The sequence below is a fragment of the Nomascus leucogenys genome, chromosome 1a, assembly GCF_006542625.1.
Source record: "Nomascus leucogenys isolate Asia chromosome 1a, Asia_NLE_v1, whole genome shotgun sequence".
Classification (NCBI taxonomy): domain Eukaryota; kingdom Metazoa; phylum Chordata; class Mammalia; order Primates; family Hylobatidae; genus Nomascus; species Nomascus leucogenys.
This window is the reverse complement of record NC_044381.1, coordinates 93,962,581-93,979,743: the sequence shown is the minus strand read 5'-3', so window position 1 is coordinate 93,979,743 and position 17,163 is coordinate 93,962,581. Positions and strand designations below refer to the sequence as shown.

Below are 17,163 nucleotides of genomic sequence, written 5' to 3'. Positions count from 1 at the left end.
CCAGCCTGGGCAACAGAGTGAGACTCCATCTCCAAAAAAAGAAAGAGAGTGGATAGAATTTTTGAAAATAAGTAAATGCACATATTAAGGAATTCCAGCAGAATAGAAGAGCACTGAATAGAATGGTTCCCCAGTCTTATCACTACTGCCTGTTACCTTGAGTTTTGTATGACATTCCAGAAATCTATGCTTCTATAGGTACCTTTTATTTTCTTTCCTTTTTCTCTTTTCCTCTCTCTTTTTTTTTTTTTTAACACAAATGAGATCATCATATAGTTTCAAGAAAATACAGGAGAAATCAAACTGAAAATAGGTATTTTTCTATTAACATTAATTGGAATGTTAATTAAGAACTTTATGCTTTTTAATGGCTGATTTTTCATTATGTGAAGTACTACTTTATTTAGCTTTTCTCTTGTTAGCTGCTTAAAGTTTTCAGTTTTTCACTGAAAAACAGATGGAACTCAAAGTCTAGTTTTGACTGATGTGCCTTTAAATTGCAAAATATAAATATTTAGTTTAAATATACTTTTTCTTATGTTTCTATTAATGTTATAAGTTGACCAGTTACCAAACCCTTGAGTTCTGTGAGTCTACATAAAATTTTGCGTTAAAGGCACAAAAATAACCTGATAATGCTATCAGTTTTTAAAATAAAATTTGTGAAATGATAGGTAATGGGCTTTTGTTTTTGTTTTTGTTTTTTATCAGTGACTTTTTTGAACGAACCATTCTGTGCAACAGCCTTGTGTGGAGTTGTGCTGTGACGGGTAGACCTGGATTGACGTATCAGGAAGCACTTGAGTCAGAAAAAAAAGCAAGACAGAATCTTCAGAGTTTTCCAGAACCACTAATTATCCCAGTTTTATACTTGACCAACCTTACCCATCGTTCACGCTTACATGAAATTTGTGATGATATCTTTGCCTATGTCAAGGATCGATATTTTGTCGAAGAAACTGTGGAAGTCATTAGGAACAATGGTGCAAGGTAAAGTACTTTTAATTTTTCCTCTTGGTAAGTTTATATTCACATTGCTGAAAATCCAAAACACACAAAATGGTGACCTAAGGAAATCTTCCCTTTTACTATGCTCCAGCTATTCTGGTAACCCACAGATAGCCCTGGTGTTAGCTGTTTCTTGTATATCTTTCCAAAGCTAATTTATACATAGCCACCAAAAACATATACGTGCATGCGTCTGTATGTGTATATATAATATGTGTCTTATGTAACAAACATATGCACAAATTCCTTCCCTTTTTACTGCAGAAGAACATATATACTCTAGGTGCCTTTTCACTTAAAAGATCTTGAAGGTTAGTTCTTTGTTACATAAGCCACCTTCCCTTTAATTTACTGTATAATAAAGTTCTATTATATGGAAGTTCCATCTTTAAGAGTAGAAATCTTTAGCTAATGGTATTTACTGTGTCCTCATTATGTCACCTAATAGTTTAAATATGCCAGTATTTATTGATTGGTTTTAGTGTTTTATTTAACAAAACCAGGATTGAGTTTTATATACTCCACTAATTTCTCCTTCTTTCATACTTTCCCACATTGCTTTATTGAGCCATAACTCACATACAATACACTTCTCCTTTCTGTAGTATACAAATGCAGGGTTAGTGCTCTTCCCTTTCACCAAGCTCTTCAGAAATAAAGTGGATTTTTATATGAACATTGAAAATGACTGGCTCACGCTTGTAATCCCAGCACTTTGGGAGGCCGAGGCGGGTGGATCACGAGGTCAGGAGATCGAGACCACGGTGAAACCCCGTCTCTACTAAAAATACAAAAAAATTAGCCGGGCGTGGCGGCGGGCGCCTGTAGTCCCAGCTACTCGGAGAGGCTGAGGCAGGAGAATGACGTGAACCCGGGAGGCGGAGCTTGCAGTGAGCCGAGATTGCGCCACTGCACTCCAGCCTGGGTGACAGAGCGAGACTCCATCTCAAAAAAAAAAAAAAAAAAAAAAATGACGTAATCTATGGCAATAAATTAAAAATTATCAATGTTTTCCTGAAGTCTTAAGCTTTGTGATTGGCTAGTCACTGACATTTATAATAATAAACTTTATATGCATTAAAACCTCTTGTAGCCTCTTGTCTTTAGGGTATTAACTGTTTTTTGGATGTCCTGCCCCCATTATTGACCTGAATACAGATTTTTTTTTCTGTATTTAAACTTTAGAAGCCAAAAGTTATTTATGTTGTTACTATTATCTTATTTGGAGAATCATTATAAGTTTGTATGTAATGTTAGAATTAATGTCTTAACAAATTAATATAATCCATTTTAATTGTTAGGTGCTACCCTACTTGAATCTTAAAAAGCCAAGGAACCAAATGTGTTTATATTAAGATATAATTTATTTGGGTTTGATTTTTGGCAAGTAATTAAGTTTTTTTTGTTTTTTTTTTTTTGAGACGGAGTTTTGCTCTTGTTGCCTAGGCTGGAGTGCAATGGCAAGATCTCGGTTCACTGTAACCTCAACCTCCAAGGTTCAGGTGATTCTCATGCCTGAGCCTTCTGAGTAGCTGGGATTACAGGCACCCACCACCACACCCAGCTAATTTTTGTATTTTTAGTAGAGACGGGACTTCAGGCTGGTCTTGAACTCCTGACCTCAGGTGATCCACCCACCTTGGCCTCTCAAAGTGCTGGGATTACAGGTGTAAGCCACTGCGCTTGGCCTAAGGCTTAATTTCGTAATATATTGGCTATTCTTTTTATTGTTGTTTGAGACAAGGTCTGGCTCTGTGGTGGTTTTTTTTTTTTTTTTTTTTTTTTTTTTAACTTTTGGTATAGATGAGGTCTGGCTGTGTTGCCCAGGCTAGAGTGCAGTGGCTCCATCTCAGCTCACTACAACCTCTACCTCCCAGGCTCAAGCCATCCTCCCACCTCAGCCTCCTGAGTAGCTGGGACTACAGGAGCATTCCACCATGTCCAACTCATTTTTGTATGTTTTGTAGAGGTGGGGTTTCACCATGTTGCCCCAGCAGCTCTCAAACTCATGAACTCAAGTAATCCACCTGCCTTGGCCTCCCAAAGTGCTGAGATTACAGGCTGAGCTACCAAGCCTAGCCTGTATTGGCCATTCGTAATTGGTGATTGTGCCTGAAGTTGTCCCCCCTTAAATACAACATTCTGAATGTACTCTGTTAAAAAAAAAAAAAAAAGTATGGCACTCTTGTTCTAATGCATTTAAATAATTAAGCATAGAATTGGGTTAATCTGAAATGTGCTTGTAAGAACAAGAGAACAGTACTTTATTAGTTATTTTTATCTAAAAACTAAGAATGGTTACACTTACTAGATCCACTCCTTAGGTCCTTTGTTCCCATGGTCACTTAGATTGTAAGTACCATAGGGTTGGGGCTTTGGGGGAGGGTGGAAGTTGTGGAACTTGAGACTAGAGACCCCCCAACTCCTCAACTCCTCCAAAGACTGGAGACAGCATGAATTATAGTTCATATGTATATTTTACTAATATATCCTTAAGGTTGGCATCTTTTACAAAGCTATTTTGTTTGTCTTATCTGTAACTTGCTGTGAGCACTATTGATAAGGGAGTAGTAGGTAAGGTAAGAATAGTAAAAACAATACTAAGAGGTGGCATATGAAAAAGGAGATTAATTGGGGATGATGAATTATAGGAAAATCATGATTTAAAGGAGGCTCAGTTAAGAGTTAAGTAGAAAAAGGGTCTCAAGATGCCAGTGGATAATCTAGTAAGTTTTTAAGCTAAGTAATTAAATTTTTTCAACCAATAGCAGAAAATCATCAGGAAAAGTATTTAGGAATAACTGAAAACCTCTTTCCCTTTTAAAATTAAGTTATGCTGTTGTTTTTCTGTGGATTTTTTTTTTTTTTTTTTTTTGACAGGGTCTGGCTCTGTCGCCCAGACTGGAGTGCAGTGGTACAATCAGAACTCACTGCAGCCTCAATCTCTCAGGCTCAAGCAGTCATCCCGCCTCAGCCTCCTGAGTAGCTGGGACTATAGGCATGTGCCACCACACCTGGCTGATTTATTTATTTTTTTAACTTTTAGTATAGATGAGGTCTGGCTATGTTGCTCAGGCTGCGCTCAAACTCCTGAGCTCAAACAATAATCCTACCTCAGCTTCCCAAAATGCTAGGGTTATAGATGTGAGCCACTGCACCTGGCCTTTTCTGTGGATCTTATAAATCAACCACACTGTCCTCTGAAGTGTGAAATAACAACATAATTTACCTTTTAAAGAGATGTACCTATACCAGCCTTGGTGCCATACAGTAGTCATATATTTGAGTTCCTTTTTTATACCAGACACTGATTTAGGTGCTATGGATTAATGGTTCCCCGACTCACAAAGCCAAACATACTTGCTGCTTCTCAAATATGCCAGGCATGATCCCTGCTCAGGGCCTTTGCATTACTCTTCTCTTTACCTGGAATTTGTTTCCCCAGATATCAACATGGTGAGTTCTTTTACTTCTTCATGTCTTCCTCCATATCACTTTCATTGAAGCCTTCTGTCCTATTTGAAATTTAGCATTTTCTTACCCCAACTTTTAATTATTTTATTTTATTTTAAAATTTATTTTTTGCCTCCCCGCCCTCGCCCCAACTTTTAAAACATTTTTGATAAAAATTTTTTAAATTGTGGGCCAGGTGTGGTGGCTCAAACCTGTAATCTCAGCACTTTGGGAGGCTGAGGCAGGTGGATCACTTGAGGTCAGGAGTTCGAGACCAGCCTAGTCAACATGGCAAAACCCCATCTCTACAAAAAATACAAAAATTAGCTGGGTGTTTTGTCTTCTCTGTAACTTGCTGTGAGCACTATTGAGAAGGGAGTAGTCAATAGTCAATTACAGGCATGCGCCTGTAATTCCAGCTACTCAGGAGGCTGAGGCGGAATTGCTTGAACCCAGGAGGTGGAAGTTGCAGTGAACCGAGATCATGCCACTGCACTCCAGTCTGGGCAACAAAGCGAGGGTCTGTCTCAAAAAAAAAATTTTTTTTTAATTGTGGGAAGATACACAACATAAAATTAGTCATCTTAACCATTTTTGAGAATACAGTTCAGTCCTCGCCTCAACATTTTTTATTTCTCTTTCATGCTTTGTTTTTTGTTCCCCTTGGCACTATAACGTATTTTCTTTCTTTATTTTGTTTGTTGGTGGTTTCCTCCACCAGAAGGTAAGCTCCATGAGCTCAGGAATTTTCGCTGTATTGCTAGCACTTAAAATGGCACATAGTATGTGAGCAGAGCAGGTATTTGTTGAAATATAAATAATGCAAAACAAATTTCAAATAGAAGTGCTTTGAAGGCAGTGGTATGGTAGAGAGTGAGGGGAGGAAGTGGTTGGGACTTGAGCTAGGATGGTCAGAGAATGTTGCTGTGGAGGAAGTGACATTAACTCTGAGAACAGAATGAAGGAGAAGGAACCAAACATGTCAAGAACTCTCTAGACAGAGGGAAAGGCCTGAAGTGGAAATAATTTAAAGTATTGCTCTGGCTGCTGTTTGATGAAATGATTGAAAGGAGGTCAAGCATGGAAATCCTGGAACCAGTTTGGAGGCTACTACAACAGGCTTTCTAGTGCAGATAAGAACTTTGAATCAGATGGCAGCAGTACAAATGGAGAGAATTGGATGGATTCAGGATATTTTGGGTGGAGAACTAACACAATTTATTCATGGATTGGATAAATGCTGGTTTGGGCAGGGGAATGTGTGGGAAAGGAGAAATGGATGATGAAATCATGGATGATCTCAATTTTTTGCCTTTAGTGGATGGTAAGATGGAGAAGCTTAGCTCATGCCTATACTTGGGCAGAAGGATCAGTTGAGCCCAGGAATGCAAGGTTACAGTGAGCCGACTACATGATCATGCCAACTACACTCCAGCTAGGGTGACACAGCGAGACCCTATCTCTAAAATGTAGGAAAGACTGGGCACACTGTGGCTCAGGCCTGTAATCCCAGCACTTTAGGAGGCCAAGGCGGCAGATCATGAGGTCAGGAGATCGAGGCCATCCTGGCTAACATGGTGAAACCCGTCTCTACCAAAAATACAAAAAGTTAGCCAGGCGTAGTGGTGGGTACCTGTAGTCCCAGCTACTCAGGAAGCTGAGGCAGGAGAATGATGTGAACCTGGGAGGCGGAGCTTGCAGTGAGCCGAGATTGCGCCACTGCACTCCAGCCTGGGTGACACAGCGAGACTGTGTCTCAAAAAAAAAAGAAGAAAAAAGATGCGGAAGCCTCAGAAAGTAATGTATCAGTTTAGCCATCTTTGCACTCAAATCAGGCCCTGTTATTTTCTGATTGCTCTGATTTTGTGTTTCATGGATATGTTTGTGTTACTCATAAGTGACTTTTTTTTTTTTTGAGACCGAGTTTCGTTCTCATTGCCCCAGGTTAGAGTGCAATGGCGCAATCTTGGCTCACTGCAACCTCTGCCTCCTGAGTTCAGGCGATTCTCCTGCCTCAGCCTCCCGAGTAGCTGGGATTACAGGTGCCCACCACCACACCCAGCTAATTTTTGCATTTTTAGTAGAGATGGGGTTTCACTATGTTGACCAGCTGGTCTTGAGCTCCTGACCTCAGGTGATCCACCCATCTCAGCCTTTCAAAGTGCTGCGATTACAGGTATGAGCCACCACATCCGGCCTCATAATTGCTTCTTACAGGCTAGATACTGGGCTGGGTATATTGGGGTTTTGGAAATAATGAAGATGCTCTAAGCAGCCTAGGCAACATGGTGAGACCCTGTCTCTACAAAAATAAAAAAATAAAAAAAAGAAAAAGCCAGGCATGGTGGCATGTGCCTGTAGTCCTAGCTACTCAGGAGGCTGAAGCAGGAGGATCACTTGAGCCCAGGAATTCTAGGCTGCAGTGAGCTATGATTGCGCCACTGTGCTGCAGCCTGGGTGACAGTAAGATCTGGTCTCAAAAAAAAAAAAAAAAAAAAAAGATGCTCTTGAGTTCAGTTAAGAGAGAGACAAACATGCAGACTTGCTAAATATTAAAGTTATGAATAAGGTAACTCAAGAGTATTCAAGTTCAGTGTGGCATTAAGGCTAGGCCTAGGTTTCCCACACTCAACTAACACTAAATAAGTCTTTTAACCTTTGCCAGATTGGATGATATCTCAGTGTTTAGCTTGCTTCTTCCAATCCTTTGCTCATTTTTCTTTTGGCTTGTTATCAGTATGTTTGTGGGAGATTTATATTAAATACTAGGCATATTAAGCTCTTTGTTATACTGCTACAAGTATGTTTCTGTTCCATTTTTTGTTCTTTTTCTTAAGTGTGCAATAACGGTAAAAAGGCCTTTACGTATTTGTTTATTTATTTATTTATTTTTTGAGATAGTTTCTCACTCTTATCACTAAGGCTGAAGTGCAGTGGCGTCATGATCACAGCTCACTGCAGCCTCGACCTCCTGGGCTTGGGTGATCCTCCCACCTTAGCCTCCTGAGTAGCTGGGACCACAGATGTGTGCCACCATGCCCAGCTACCTTTTTATTTTTCTGTATTTTGTAGAGACGGTTTCACCATGTTGCCCAGGCTGGTCGCGAACTCCTGGGCTCAAGCAATCTTCTAGCCTTGATTTTCCAAAATGTTGAGATTACAGATGTGAGCCACCATGCCTGGCCCAAGATATTTTAAATATATGTAAACAAATAATTAAGAAATAAAGAATAAAAATACAATAAACATCCATGCATTCTTCATTTGTGTTAAAAACTTAAGACAAATTAAATTTAACAGAGCTTAATTGATCAAAGAACAATTAGCAAATAGGCAGCGCTTGAACCAGAAATAGGTTCAGAGTGACTGTGGTGCTGCTGTGTGGTTGAAGAGGATTTATGAACAGAAAAAGGAAAGAGACATACAGAAAATGGAAGTGAGGTACGGAAATAGCCAGATTGGTTGCTGCTTGTTGTTTGCCTTATTTGAACACGGTTTGAACAGTTTGCTGCCTGTGAGTGGTTGAAGTATGGCTGCTGTGATTGGCTGAGACTTAGCTACTTGTTACAAGGTAGGTTATAGTTTGTTTATACACCCAGTTAGATTATAGTTAACCATGTACAGAGAAACCTTTAGGCTGAACTTAAAATATATAAGGAAGCAGCATTAGGCTAAACTTAACACTTGGTATTATTATATTATTATTATTATTATTTGAGACGTAGTTTCACTCTCTCGCCCAGGCTGGAGTGCAGTGGCGCAATCTCAGCTCACTGCAACCTCCGCCTCCTGGGTTCACGCCATTCTCCTGCCCCAGCCTCCTGAGTAGCTGGGACTACAGGCACCCGCCACCACACCCAGCTAATTTTTTGTATTTTTAGTAGAGACGGGGTTTCACCGTGTTAGCAAGGATGATCTCAATCTCCTGACCTTGTGATCCGCCTGCCTCAGCCTCCCAAAGTGCTGGGATTACAGGTGTGAACCACTGCGCCCGGCCTATGTGGTTTCTAAGAGTGCCATGCAAACAGATTTTAGGGCATCTAAGTATTATTTCCTTTTTTTTTTTTTTTTACTTCACTATGTTGCCCAGATGGCCTCTTGGGCTCAAGGGATCCTCCCTCCCACCTTAGCCTCCTGAGTAGCTTGGACTACAGGCATGAGCCACTGTGCCTTGTTCTCATTGTTTTTTTTTTTTTGAGCAAACACAATCATTGTTTAATGAAACGTTGGAAGGACGGTGAACTGGAACTCAAATACTTGGATGATTCACCCATCTTCTGTCTCCTCTCCTGGAACTGGAAAATTAAATCAGGAAAAAAGATGTGGAAATCATACAACAAAGAAACATTTTGGACTCATTGTGTAGTCATTATTCAGTCCAAAGATAGAATTAGAGTTTCAGAGAATCTGAAAAATTGAGTCAAAATATAATCATAAATTTGGTAATTTTTAAAATTAAAGTGGGCTTTGGGCAACCCATTTTCAGATTTTTTTTTTTTTTTTTTTTGGAGCTAGGGTCCCATTCTGTTGCCCAGGGTAGAGTGCAGTGGTGTAATCACAGCTCACTGCAACCTCCATGTCCTGGGTTTAAGCGATTATTGTGCCTCAGCCTCCTGAGTAGCTGGGACTACAGGCGCCTGCAACCATGCCCGGCTAATTTTTATATTTTTGGTAGAGATGGGGTTTCGCCATGTTGGCCAGGATGGTCTTGAACTCCTGGTCTCAAGTAATGTACCAGCCTCGGCCTCTCAAGGTGCTGGGATTTACAGGCATGAGCCACTGTACCTAGCCATTTTCAGACTTTTCTACGAGCATCTCTTTTTAAATAAGAATTGGCATGTTGATGTAGTCTTTGAAGTAGATATTCAAAATGGTTAATGTGTGGATAGGTAGCTGTTTTTCTGCGTAATTTCCACCTTTAACCTCTTCTACTTCACCAGTTCTACCTACCGTTCTTTAGGTCTGGAAGGAATCTACGTATCTGTCAAAACGTAGGTATCTTCAGGGTCTGTGAAAGTCTGCATTTTGCAACCACAGTAATGGCTATGGAATACATACTAATTCCATTTGGGAGAAAGTTGAGTGTGTGCGAGAGAAAAGATACTTGCTACAGAGAAGTGGCAGAGATTGTAAAATTTTGACTACTTGGAGAGTCAGCACTACCCTTAAGGAACCTCTGTAATATTGTAGTACATAATCTTCTATTTAGCTAGTGTACAGACTACTTAATAGTTCAAATTCTTTGGAATACAACTTTAGACATAAAAGTAAGCTGAAAATCTAAAACTGGGTAGGAAGGTAACTGCCACAGTGTTCATCTATGTGCTTTACCTCTGACTAGACTATAAAAACTATTCAAGAGCCTATTGACCTAAGTCCTATATTAAAATTAAAACATTAGTGTTAAACTGTCCCAAGTTATTTGGGGATCCTCTTTGAACTTTTTGTTTGTTCATTTGTTTTTGAGACAGGGTCTTGCCCTGTTGCCCAGGCTGGAGTGCAGTGGTGGGATCTCAGGTCACTGCAATTTCCATTTCCTGGGCTCAGGCAATTCTCCCATCTCAGCCTCCCAAGTAGCTGGGACCACAGGCCCCTTCCACCACACCTGGATAATTTTTGTATCTTTTGTAGAGATGGGGTATTGCCATGTTGCCCAGGCTGGTCTCAAACTCCCGGGCTCAAGCAATCTGCCTGCCTCGGCCCCCCAAAATGCTGGGATTACAGGCGTGAGCCACTATGCCCGGCCTGACCTTTTTTTTTTTTTTAGTCACAGGGATAGCTTATGTCTATTTGTGCATGCAGATATTTGAGTGACTGCCACAGTAGGGCTCTGATGGGGGATACAAAAATGAATACAAGTCTTTCTGTGTAGACACTCAAAGTTTGAAGGAGCTAATAAAGGTTTATGAATAACTGAAAGAGAATAAGTTACTATAAAAGAGAATAAGTTGCACAGTTAAGATGTTCTATGAGCTGAAAGAGTTTGTGGCAGATTTGAAGCAATATGTGGTAGAAGGTACTTCTAAAGGTGGGCATACTGACAGCAGCAAGAAGTGGGACCTAACAGCAAAGGAGAAGCTGGAATAAGCAGCAGTTAAAAAACTATACTGGCGGTCGGTATAAAACTTGGTTGCATTAGAAGACATTGCAGAACTGGAAGTACACTAACATTTATTGAGCTTTTCCTGTTTGCTAGGCAGTGGGTTAGATGCTTTCATTTCAGTCCTCATAATCATAATGAGTGACCCAGAACTTTCTAATGTGATTTGCTCCACTTATCAGAAGTAAAGTTTATAAATTTTTAAAAATCTTTTTTTTTCTGTTGAAGTAAAAGATTCATGTATCAGAGAAAAATGCAAAAGATGAAAGCCTGGAGTTCATTTTCCAAATACTCCATTCAGAGATAACCACTATCAGAAATTTAGTGCATATTTCTCGACCGTTTTTTCTGTATTATACCAACATAAAAAATTAGCAAGCAGCTTTTTCACTTAGTAATGGTTTGGATGTCTTCTCATATCAGAACACACAGATGTGTGCCTTTTTCTTTTCTTTTTCCCCTCTTTTGAGAGACAGTCTTACTCTGTCACCTAGTCTGGAATGCAGCGATCATAGCTCGCTGCAGCTTTGAACTTCTAGGCTCAAGCAATCCTTCTGCTTCAGCCTCCTGAGTAGCTGGAACTATAGGCATGTGCCACCACACCTGGCTAATTTTAAAAATATTTTATAGACAGTCTCCTTATGTTTCTCAGGCTAGTCTTCAACTGGCCTCGTGCAATCTGCCTCAGCCTCCTGAAGTGCCGAGATTGTAAATGTGAACCACCACACCTAGCCACATGTGCTGTTTCTGATTGGTTTTACATGAACTGGTTAAACTGTTCCTAAAAAGCTTACTTGTAATATTGCCTTTTTCTGAGGACGGATAAAGCCTAGCTAGCCTGGTGTGAGTTCTCTCTTTGAAGATAATAAGCTGCCTTTTCTTTCAGCTTTGACTAACAGACCTTTTCCCTATTATAGGTTAAATCAGTAAAATGGCCGAATTGGATTTGCACCAGAGTTTCATTTATAGCTAGGTTTCCCCAAATATTATCCCCGTAGTATTTGAATTTAAAATTTATAAAATGGTATCAAGTCAAGAAACATAAGAGATTATTGTTCAATATATGTGCTGCCGAAGTGAGCATGAGACTATGGTTCAGTATTGTTTTTAGAACTGCCTTGTAAAATTAATATTATATAATTATTCTTTTTTGAGACAGAGTCCCGCTCTGTTGCCCAGGCTGGAGTGGCGCGCTTTCGGCTCACTGCAACTCCGCCTCCTGGGTTCAAGTGATTCTCCTGCCTCAGCCTCCTAAGTAGCTGGGATTACAGGCACCCGCCACCATGCCTGGCTTATTTTTGTATTAGTAGAGACCAGGTTTCACCATGTTGGTCAGGCTGGTCTCGAACTCCTGACCTCAGGTGGTCCTCCTGCCTTGGCTTCCCAAAGTGCTGGGATTACAGGCATGAGCCACCACACCTGGCCTTAGTTATGTTTAATCTTATAAGCTGATATCAATTTAGGCATCAAGTGGTAATAAACCAATTAGAGCTCTTAACTATTCAGCCATTAAAGTATATTCCCTGTGGACTTTCTATGTTGCACTGGTAGAATGCTTTAAGCAATTTAGATGAAGTAAAAGAAAGTTAGCTGGGTGCAGTGGCTTATGCCTGTAATCCTAGCACTTTGGGAGGCCAAGGTGCGTGGATGTCTTGAGCTCAGGAGTTCAAGACCAGCCTGAGAAACATGGCAAAACCCCGCCTCTATAAAAACAATACAAAAATTAGCTGGGCTTGGTAGTGCGTGCCTGTAGTGCCAGGTACCTGAGAGACTGAGGTGGGAAGACTGCTAGAGCCCAGGAAGCAGAGGTTGCAGTGAGCCAAGATTGTGCCACTGCACTCCAGCCTGGGTGACAGAGCCAGATGCTATCTCAAAAAAGAGTGAGAAAATTTGCACAAAAACCTATGATACAAAGTATTAAGTACTCAGGATATATTAGAATTAAAAATGAGAAAATTGACTTTTTATCTTTGGATTCTTTTATATGGCTAGCCTAAATGCAGTTAATGAATCATAAAATGCATTAATGTTCAGGACAAAAGAGAGCTGCTAAATATATTGATGCGGTAAGATGAACATAAAAGATTCAAGCGAGAAACAAATACAGTTATTTTGATTTAAATATGCATGCTTGGATGCTAGTGACTGGGTACATGTGGGATTAATCAAGTAGAAGTTTTTGAGAAAGAGTTGAGTAGAAATATGAAGAAAACAATATAGATTAGCAGAAAGGATTACAGGAGGGGGACTTCTTATTTAGGCTCAAAGATAGTATAGATTTTTAGCAACACATTAAATTTATTGTAGTTCTTTTTCAGAAAGAAAGCTTTCATTTGGTCAGCTTACACTGCCTTTTTTTTTTTTTCTTCTCAATCCTGCTCCTTCTGTATATACTACTGAATCTGTAAGATCAAAATTGCTAGTTCCAGGACAAAAAAGTCCTAAGCAACATCTCAGCATTGTTTTCAGTAAACCTTGATGACCCTAATATGTTGATACAGTTTTTTTTTTTTTTTAAGACTAGTTTCGCTCTGTCACCCAGTCTGGATATCGGCTCACTGCAAACCTCTACCTCCTGGGTTCAAGCCATTCTCGTGCCTCAGCCTCCCAAATAGCTGGGGTTATAGGCATGCGCCACCATGTCCAGCCAATTTTTGTATTTTTAATAGAGATGGGGTTTCACCATGTTGGCCAGGCTGGTCTTGAACTCCTGACCTCAGGTGATCCACCCACCTCGGCCTCCCAAAGTGCTGGGATTACAGGTGTGAGCCACCATGCCTGGCTGATGATACAATTTTTAATTTCTTAAAACAGGGTTATTTGGAATAACTGTTCTTTTTTAAAAATTATTTTTAAATTTTTTTTTTTAAGTTCTGAGGTACATGTGCAGGATGTGCAGGTTTGTTACACAGGTAGGGATAACTGTTCTTTCTCTGGAATCTAAGTTAGAGTAGAACTATCTTTTTTAGGTATATATCATTGGGTTTGCTGTATGTACCAGAGACCGTCCAACCTAATTGGCTCCTGGATTGTCATTGCAAGTTGAACGGTTAACATTTAGAACCCTTATGCATAATAGTATAAATTGGGAAGTCATTTCTGGGAAACCCTTTTTTTATACGCTAAAAATTCATACATAGTCACAAAAACAAATGAAAATAGAAAATGAATCTGTTTCTAAACATTTAATTCAAATAACATATAAAGCTATGTTGCAAATGTTTCTGCATGGACTCAACTGCTTTATGCTTCACAAAATAGTTCAATGAAATTTAGACTTACCATACAAATTTCTTCGGTGTTCTAAGGGCTTCCAAATTGTAGTGGCTATTAGGAGCATCTGTCTAATGCCTCATAAGAAAGTCTTTGGTAAATGCTGAGGGTGAGAGTGGTTAGTTTTTATGGCAGTTTCTTTATTCTTTACACTGATGCCACATGCTGTCAGCTGAGTCTCCACCAGGACTTACGGTCATTACTGTAGAGATCTTATTTATGGTAAGAAAGATGATAAAAATGGGAGAGTGGCAAGTAAATTGAGGTTCACCTCCTTTCTAATGTGAAAGAATATTCAGTGTTGGCTTTATTTTGTGTCTTTCTGAATTGATTAGCAGCAGAGTGGTGAAGTAGACTAGTAGTGGTTCTGAAGTTCTTAGTTATCAGTGGCAGGCAAATATTATAATAGACTCATCACACAAAAGAGGTGAGACTGTATAGCTACTTCTGACCTTAAATCCCCATTGGGGATTTCATATCTACATGGTTATTAAAGTTTCAGATCTGAGGAATTAGAGGCTCTTCTGGATAAAACATCTCTCCTACATCTTTTTCTGCCTCCATCATAATCCATTCCTTTTGGGCCATATAAGATCACAGTTTTCTTTTCTTTTTTTTTTTTTTTTTTTTGAGACAGAGTCTTGCTCTGTTGCCAGGCTGGAGTGCAGTGGCACGATCTCGGCTCACTGCAGTCCCCGTCTCCTGGGTTACACACCACCATACCCAACTAATTTTTTTTTTTTTTTTTTTTTTTTTTTTTTTTTTTTTGAGACGGAGTCTCGCTCTGTCGCCCAGGCTGGAGTGCAGTGGCGCAATCTCGGCTCACTGCAAGCTCCGCCTCCCGGGTTCACGCCATTCTCCTGCCTCAGCCTCTCCGAGTAGCTGGGACTACAGGCGTCCGCCACCACGCCCGGCTAATTTTTTGTATTTTTAGTAGAGACGGGGTTTCACCATGGTCTCGATCTCCTGACCTCGTGATCCACCCGCCTCGGCCTCCCAAAGTGCTGGGATTACAAGCGTGAGCCACCGCGCCCAGCCAATTTTTGTATTTTTAGTAGAGACGGTGTTTCACCATGTTAGCCAGGGTGGTCTCGATCTCTTGACCTCGTGATCCGCCCACCTCAGCCTCCCAAAGTGCTGGGATTACAGGTGTGAGCCACTGCACCCAGCCAAGATCACACTTTTTAATGAAAAACTTTTCTCATAGATAAACTTGAAATAATTTTGAGGACAAGGTAAAACTATCATTTGTTTTCCATGCTGCCTGGGAGGCTTGTAGTATTTATTGAATGCAAGTAGAATTCATTTGACCTATGCATCTGAATTAGTTTTAAAATTGGGGTTGTCTTTCTTAGACAAATTCAGAGGTCATCCAAAGATAAAAGTTAAAGGAGAGAAGTGTTACAGCTCTTTTAGAATTGTCTAGCAGGCTTTCCAGTTTTTGCTGGAAAGCCCCTCTTCCCCTCCAAAAAAAAAAAGTTAAAGAAGAATTAAGAGAAATAACACGTGTAAAATAATTTTAAATAAAATGAAAAGAGTAGTAAAAGTATGAAAAAATATAAAACTACTCATCACTAAAGGCTGAGCAAAATCTTTTAAAATTAAAAACATATGCTGTAAATAATTCCGAGCAGGAGTTGGCACATTTTAAAAACACAAAAGTTCAAATAGTAAATATCATAGGCTTTGTGGTCCATATGGTCTTTGTCACAGCTATCCAACTCTGCTATTATAATGCAAAAGTAGTCATATATAATAGATAAATGAATGAATATGGGTGTATTCCAAAAATATTTTATTAAGGAACACTAAAATTTGTTGCATGTTATTTTACATATCACAAAATAGTCTTCTGATTTTTATTTTGAACCATTTAAAATGTTTTAACCATATTAATTTTAGCATTATTTTTCTATTTTTTTTTTTTTTTTTTTTTTTGAGATGGAGTCTCGCTCTGTCACCCAGGCTGGAGTGCAGTGGCGCAGTCTCGGCTCACTGCAAGCTCCGCCTCCCAGGTTCACGCCATTCTCCTGCCTCAGGCTCTCCGAGTAGCTGGGACTACAGGCGCCCGCCACCACGCCCGGCTAATTTTTTGTATTTTTAGTAGAGATGGGGTTTCACCGTGGTCTCGATCTCCTGACCTCGTGATCCGCCCGCCTCGGCCTCCCAAAGTGCTGGGATTACAAGCGTGAGCCACCGCGCCCGGCCTATTTTTCTATTTTTATGAAAAATAATGTTGGTTTTTTTTTTTCTTTTTTTTTTTGTGGAGAGAAGATCACACTGTTGCCCAGGCTAGAGTGTAGTAGCTCTCTGTAACCTCAAACTTCTGGGCTCAGGTTATCCTCCCAGGTAGCTGGGACTGTAGCCTCATGCCACCACACCTGGCTAATTTTTAATTTTTTTTTGTAGAAACAGGGTCTCCCTATGTTGCCCAGGCTGGTCTCAAACTCCTGGGCTCACGTGATCCTCCTGTCTCAGCCTCCCAAAGTGCTGGGATTACAGGCTTGAGCCACTGTGCCCAGCCAATGCTGGAATTTTGATAGGGATTGCATTGAGTCTGTAAGTTGTTTTGGGTAGGATGGACATTTTAACAATATTAACTCTTCGAATTCATGAACACAGAATATGTTTCCATTTGTGTCTTCAATTTCTTTCATCAGTGTTTTAATAGTTTTCAGTGTACAAGTCTTTCACCTCTTTGGTTAAATTTATTCTTAAGTATTTTATATTTTTATAGCTATTGTTCTCTTGGTTTCTTTTTCAGGTAATAAGTGTTTAAACCATTCTTAGCTTGCAAAGGTGATGAGCTGGATTTGGCCATGGACCATGGTATAATGTCTCCTGGTGCAAAGGAAAGGGTTAAATAAGGGTTGTAGGATACAACCACCAGAGCCTAAAACCTCAGAGTGTGGCATGCAAAGATGGCTTGATATAGTAGAAAGAGTCTTTGGGGCCAAACTAAGCTAGTTTTGGGAATCTTCTTTCCTGATCTGTAAAACTGGAAAAAAAATGTCTATGTTTATATGGTGGTTGTAATAGTTACCTTTGCTGTATAACAAACCACCCCTCAAAGTTAGTGGCCTAAATCAATAAACATTACCTTACAATTCTGTGGTTGGCTGGAATGTTCTTAGAGTCTGGGCTGACCTGGCTAGGACTAGATTTTCTAGGTCCTAGAATCTAGGATAGCCTTACATGTCTGAGGCCTCAGACTGAGGTAGCTAAAGTCCACTTCCATGTGACCTGTTACTCTACAGGAGACTAGACCTAACTTGTTCACAAGATGGTAGAACCCAGCAGCAAGAGACAGCAAGCCCCAAAGTGCAAGA

General features: G+C 40.0%; 1 protein-coding gene and 1 non-coding gene across 2 annotated transcripts in view; both read left to right on the top strand.

The window, feature by feature from the left end:
• BAZ1A (bromodomain adjacent to zinc finger domain 1A) overlaps window positions 1–17,163 on the top strand; it is a 118,767-nt gene that overhangs the window by 12,362 nt on the left and 89,242 nt on the right. The window contains exon 3 of the mRNA XM_030813352.1: window positions 712–990. Within this exon, the coding sequence (XP_030669212.1) occupies window positions 712–990 (279 nt within the window). The remainder of the gene's footprint in view (window positions 1–711; window positions 991–17,163) is intronic.
• Window positions 15,231–15,291, top strand: LOC115836047. The gene has a single exon (XR_004031048.1). It is a non-coding gene; the product is annotated as a U7 small nuclear RNA (small nuclear RNA).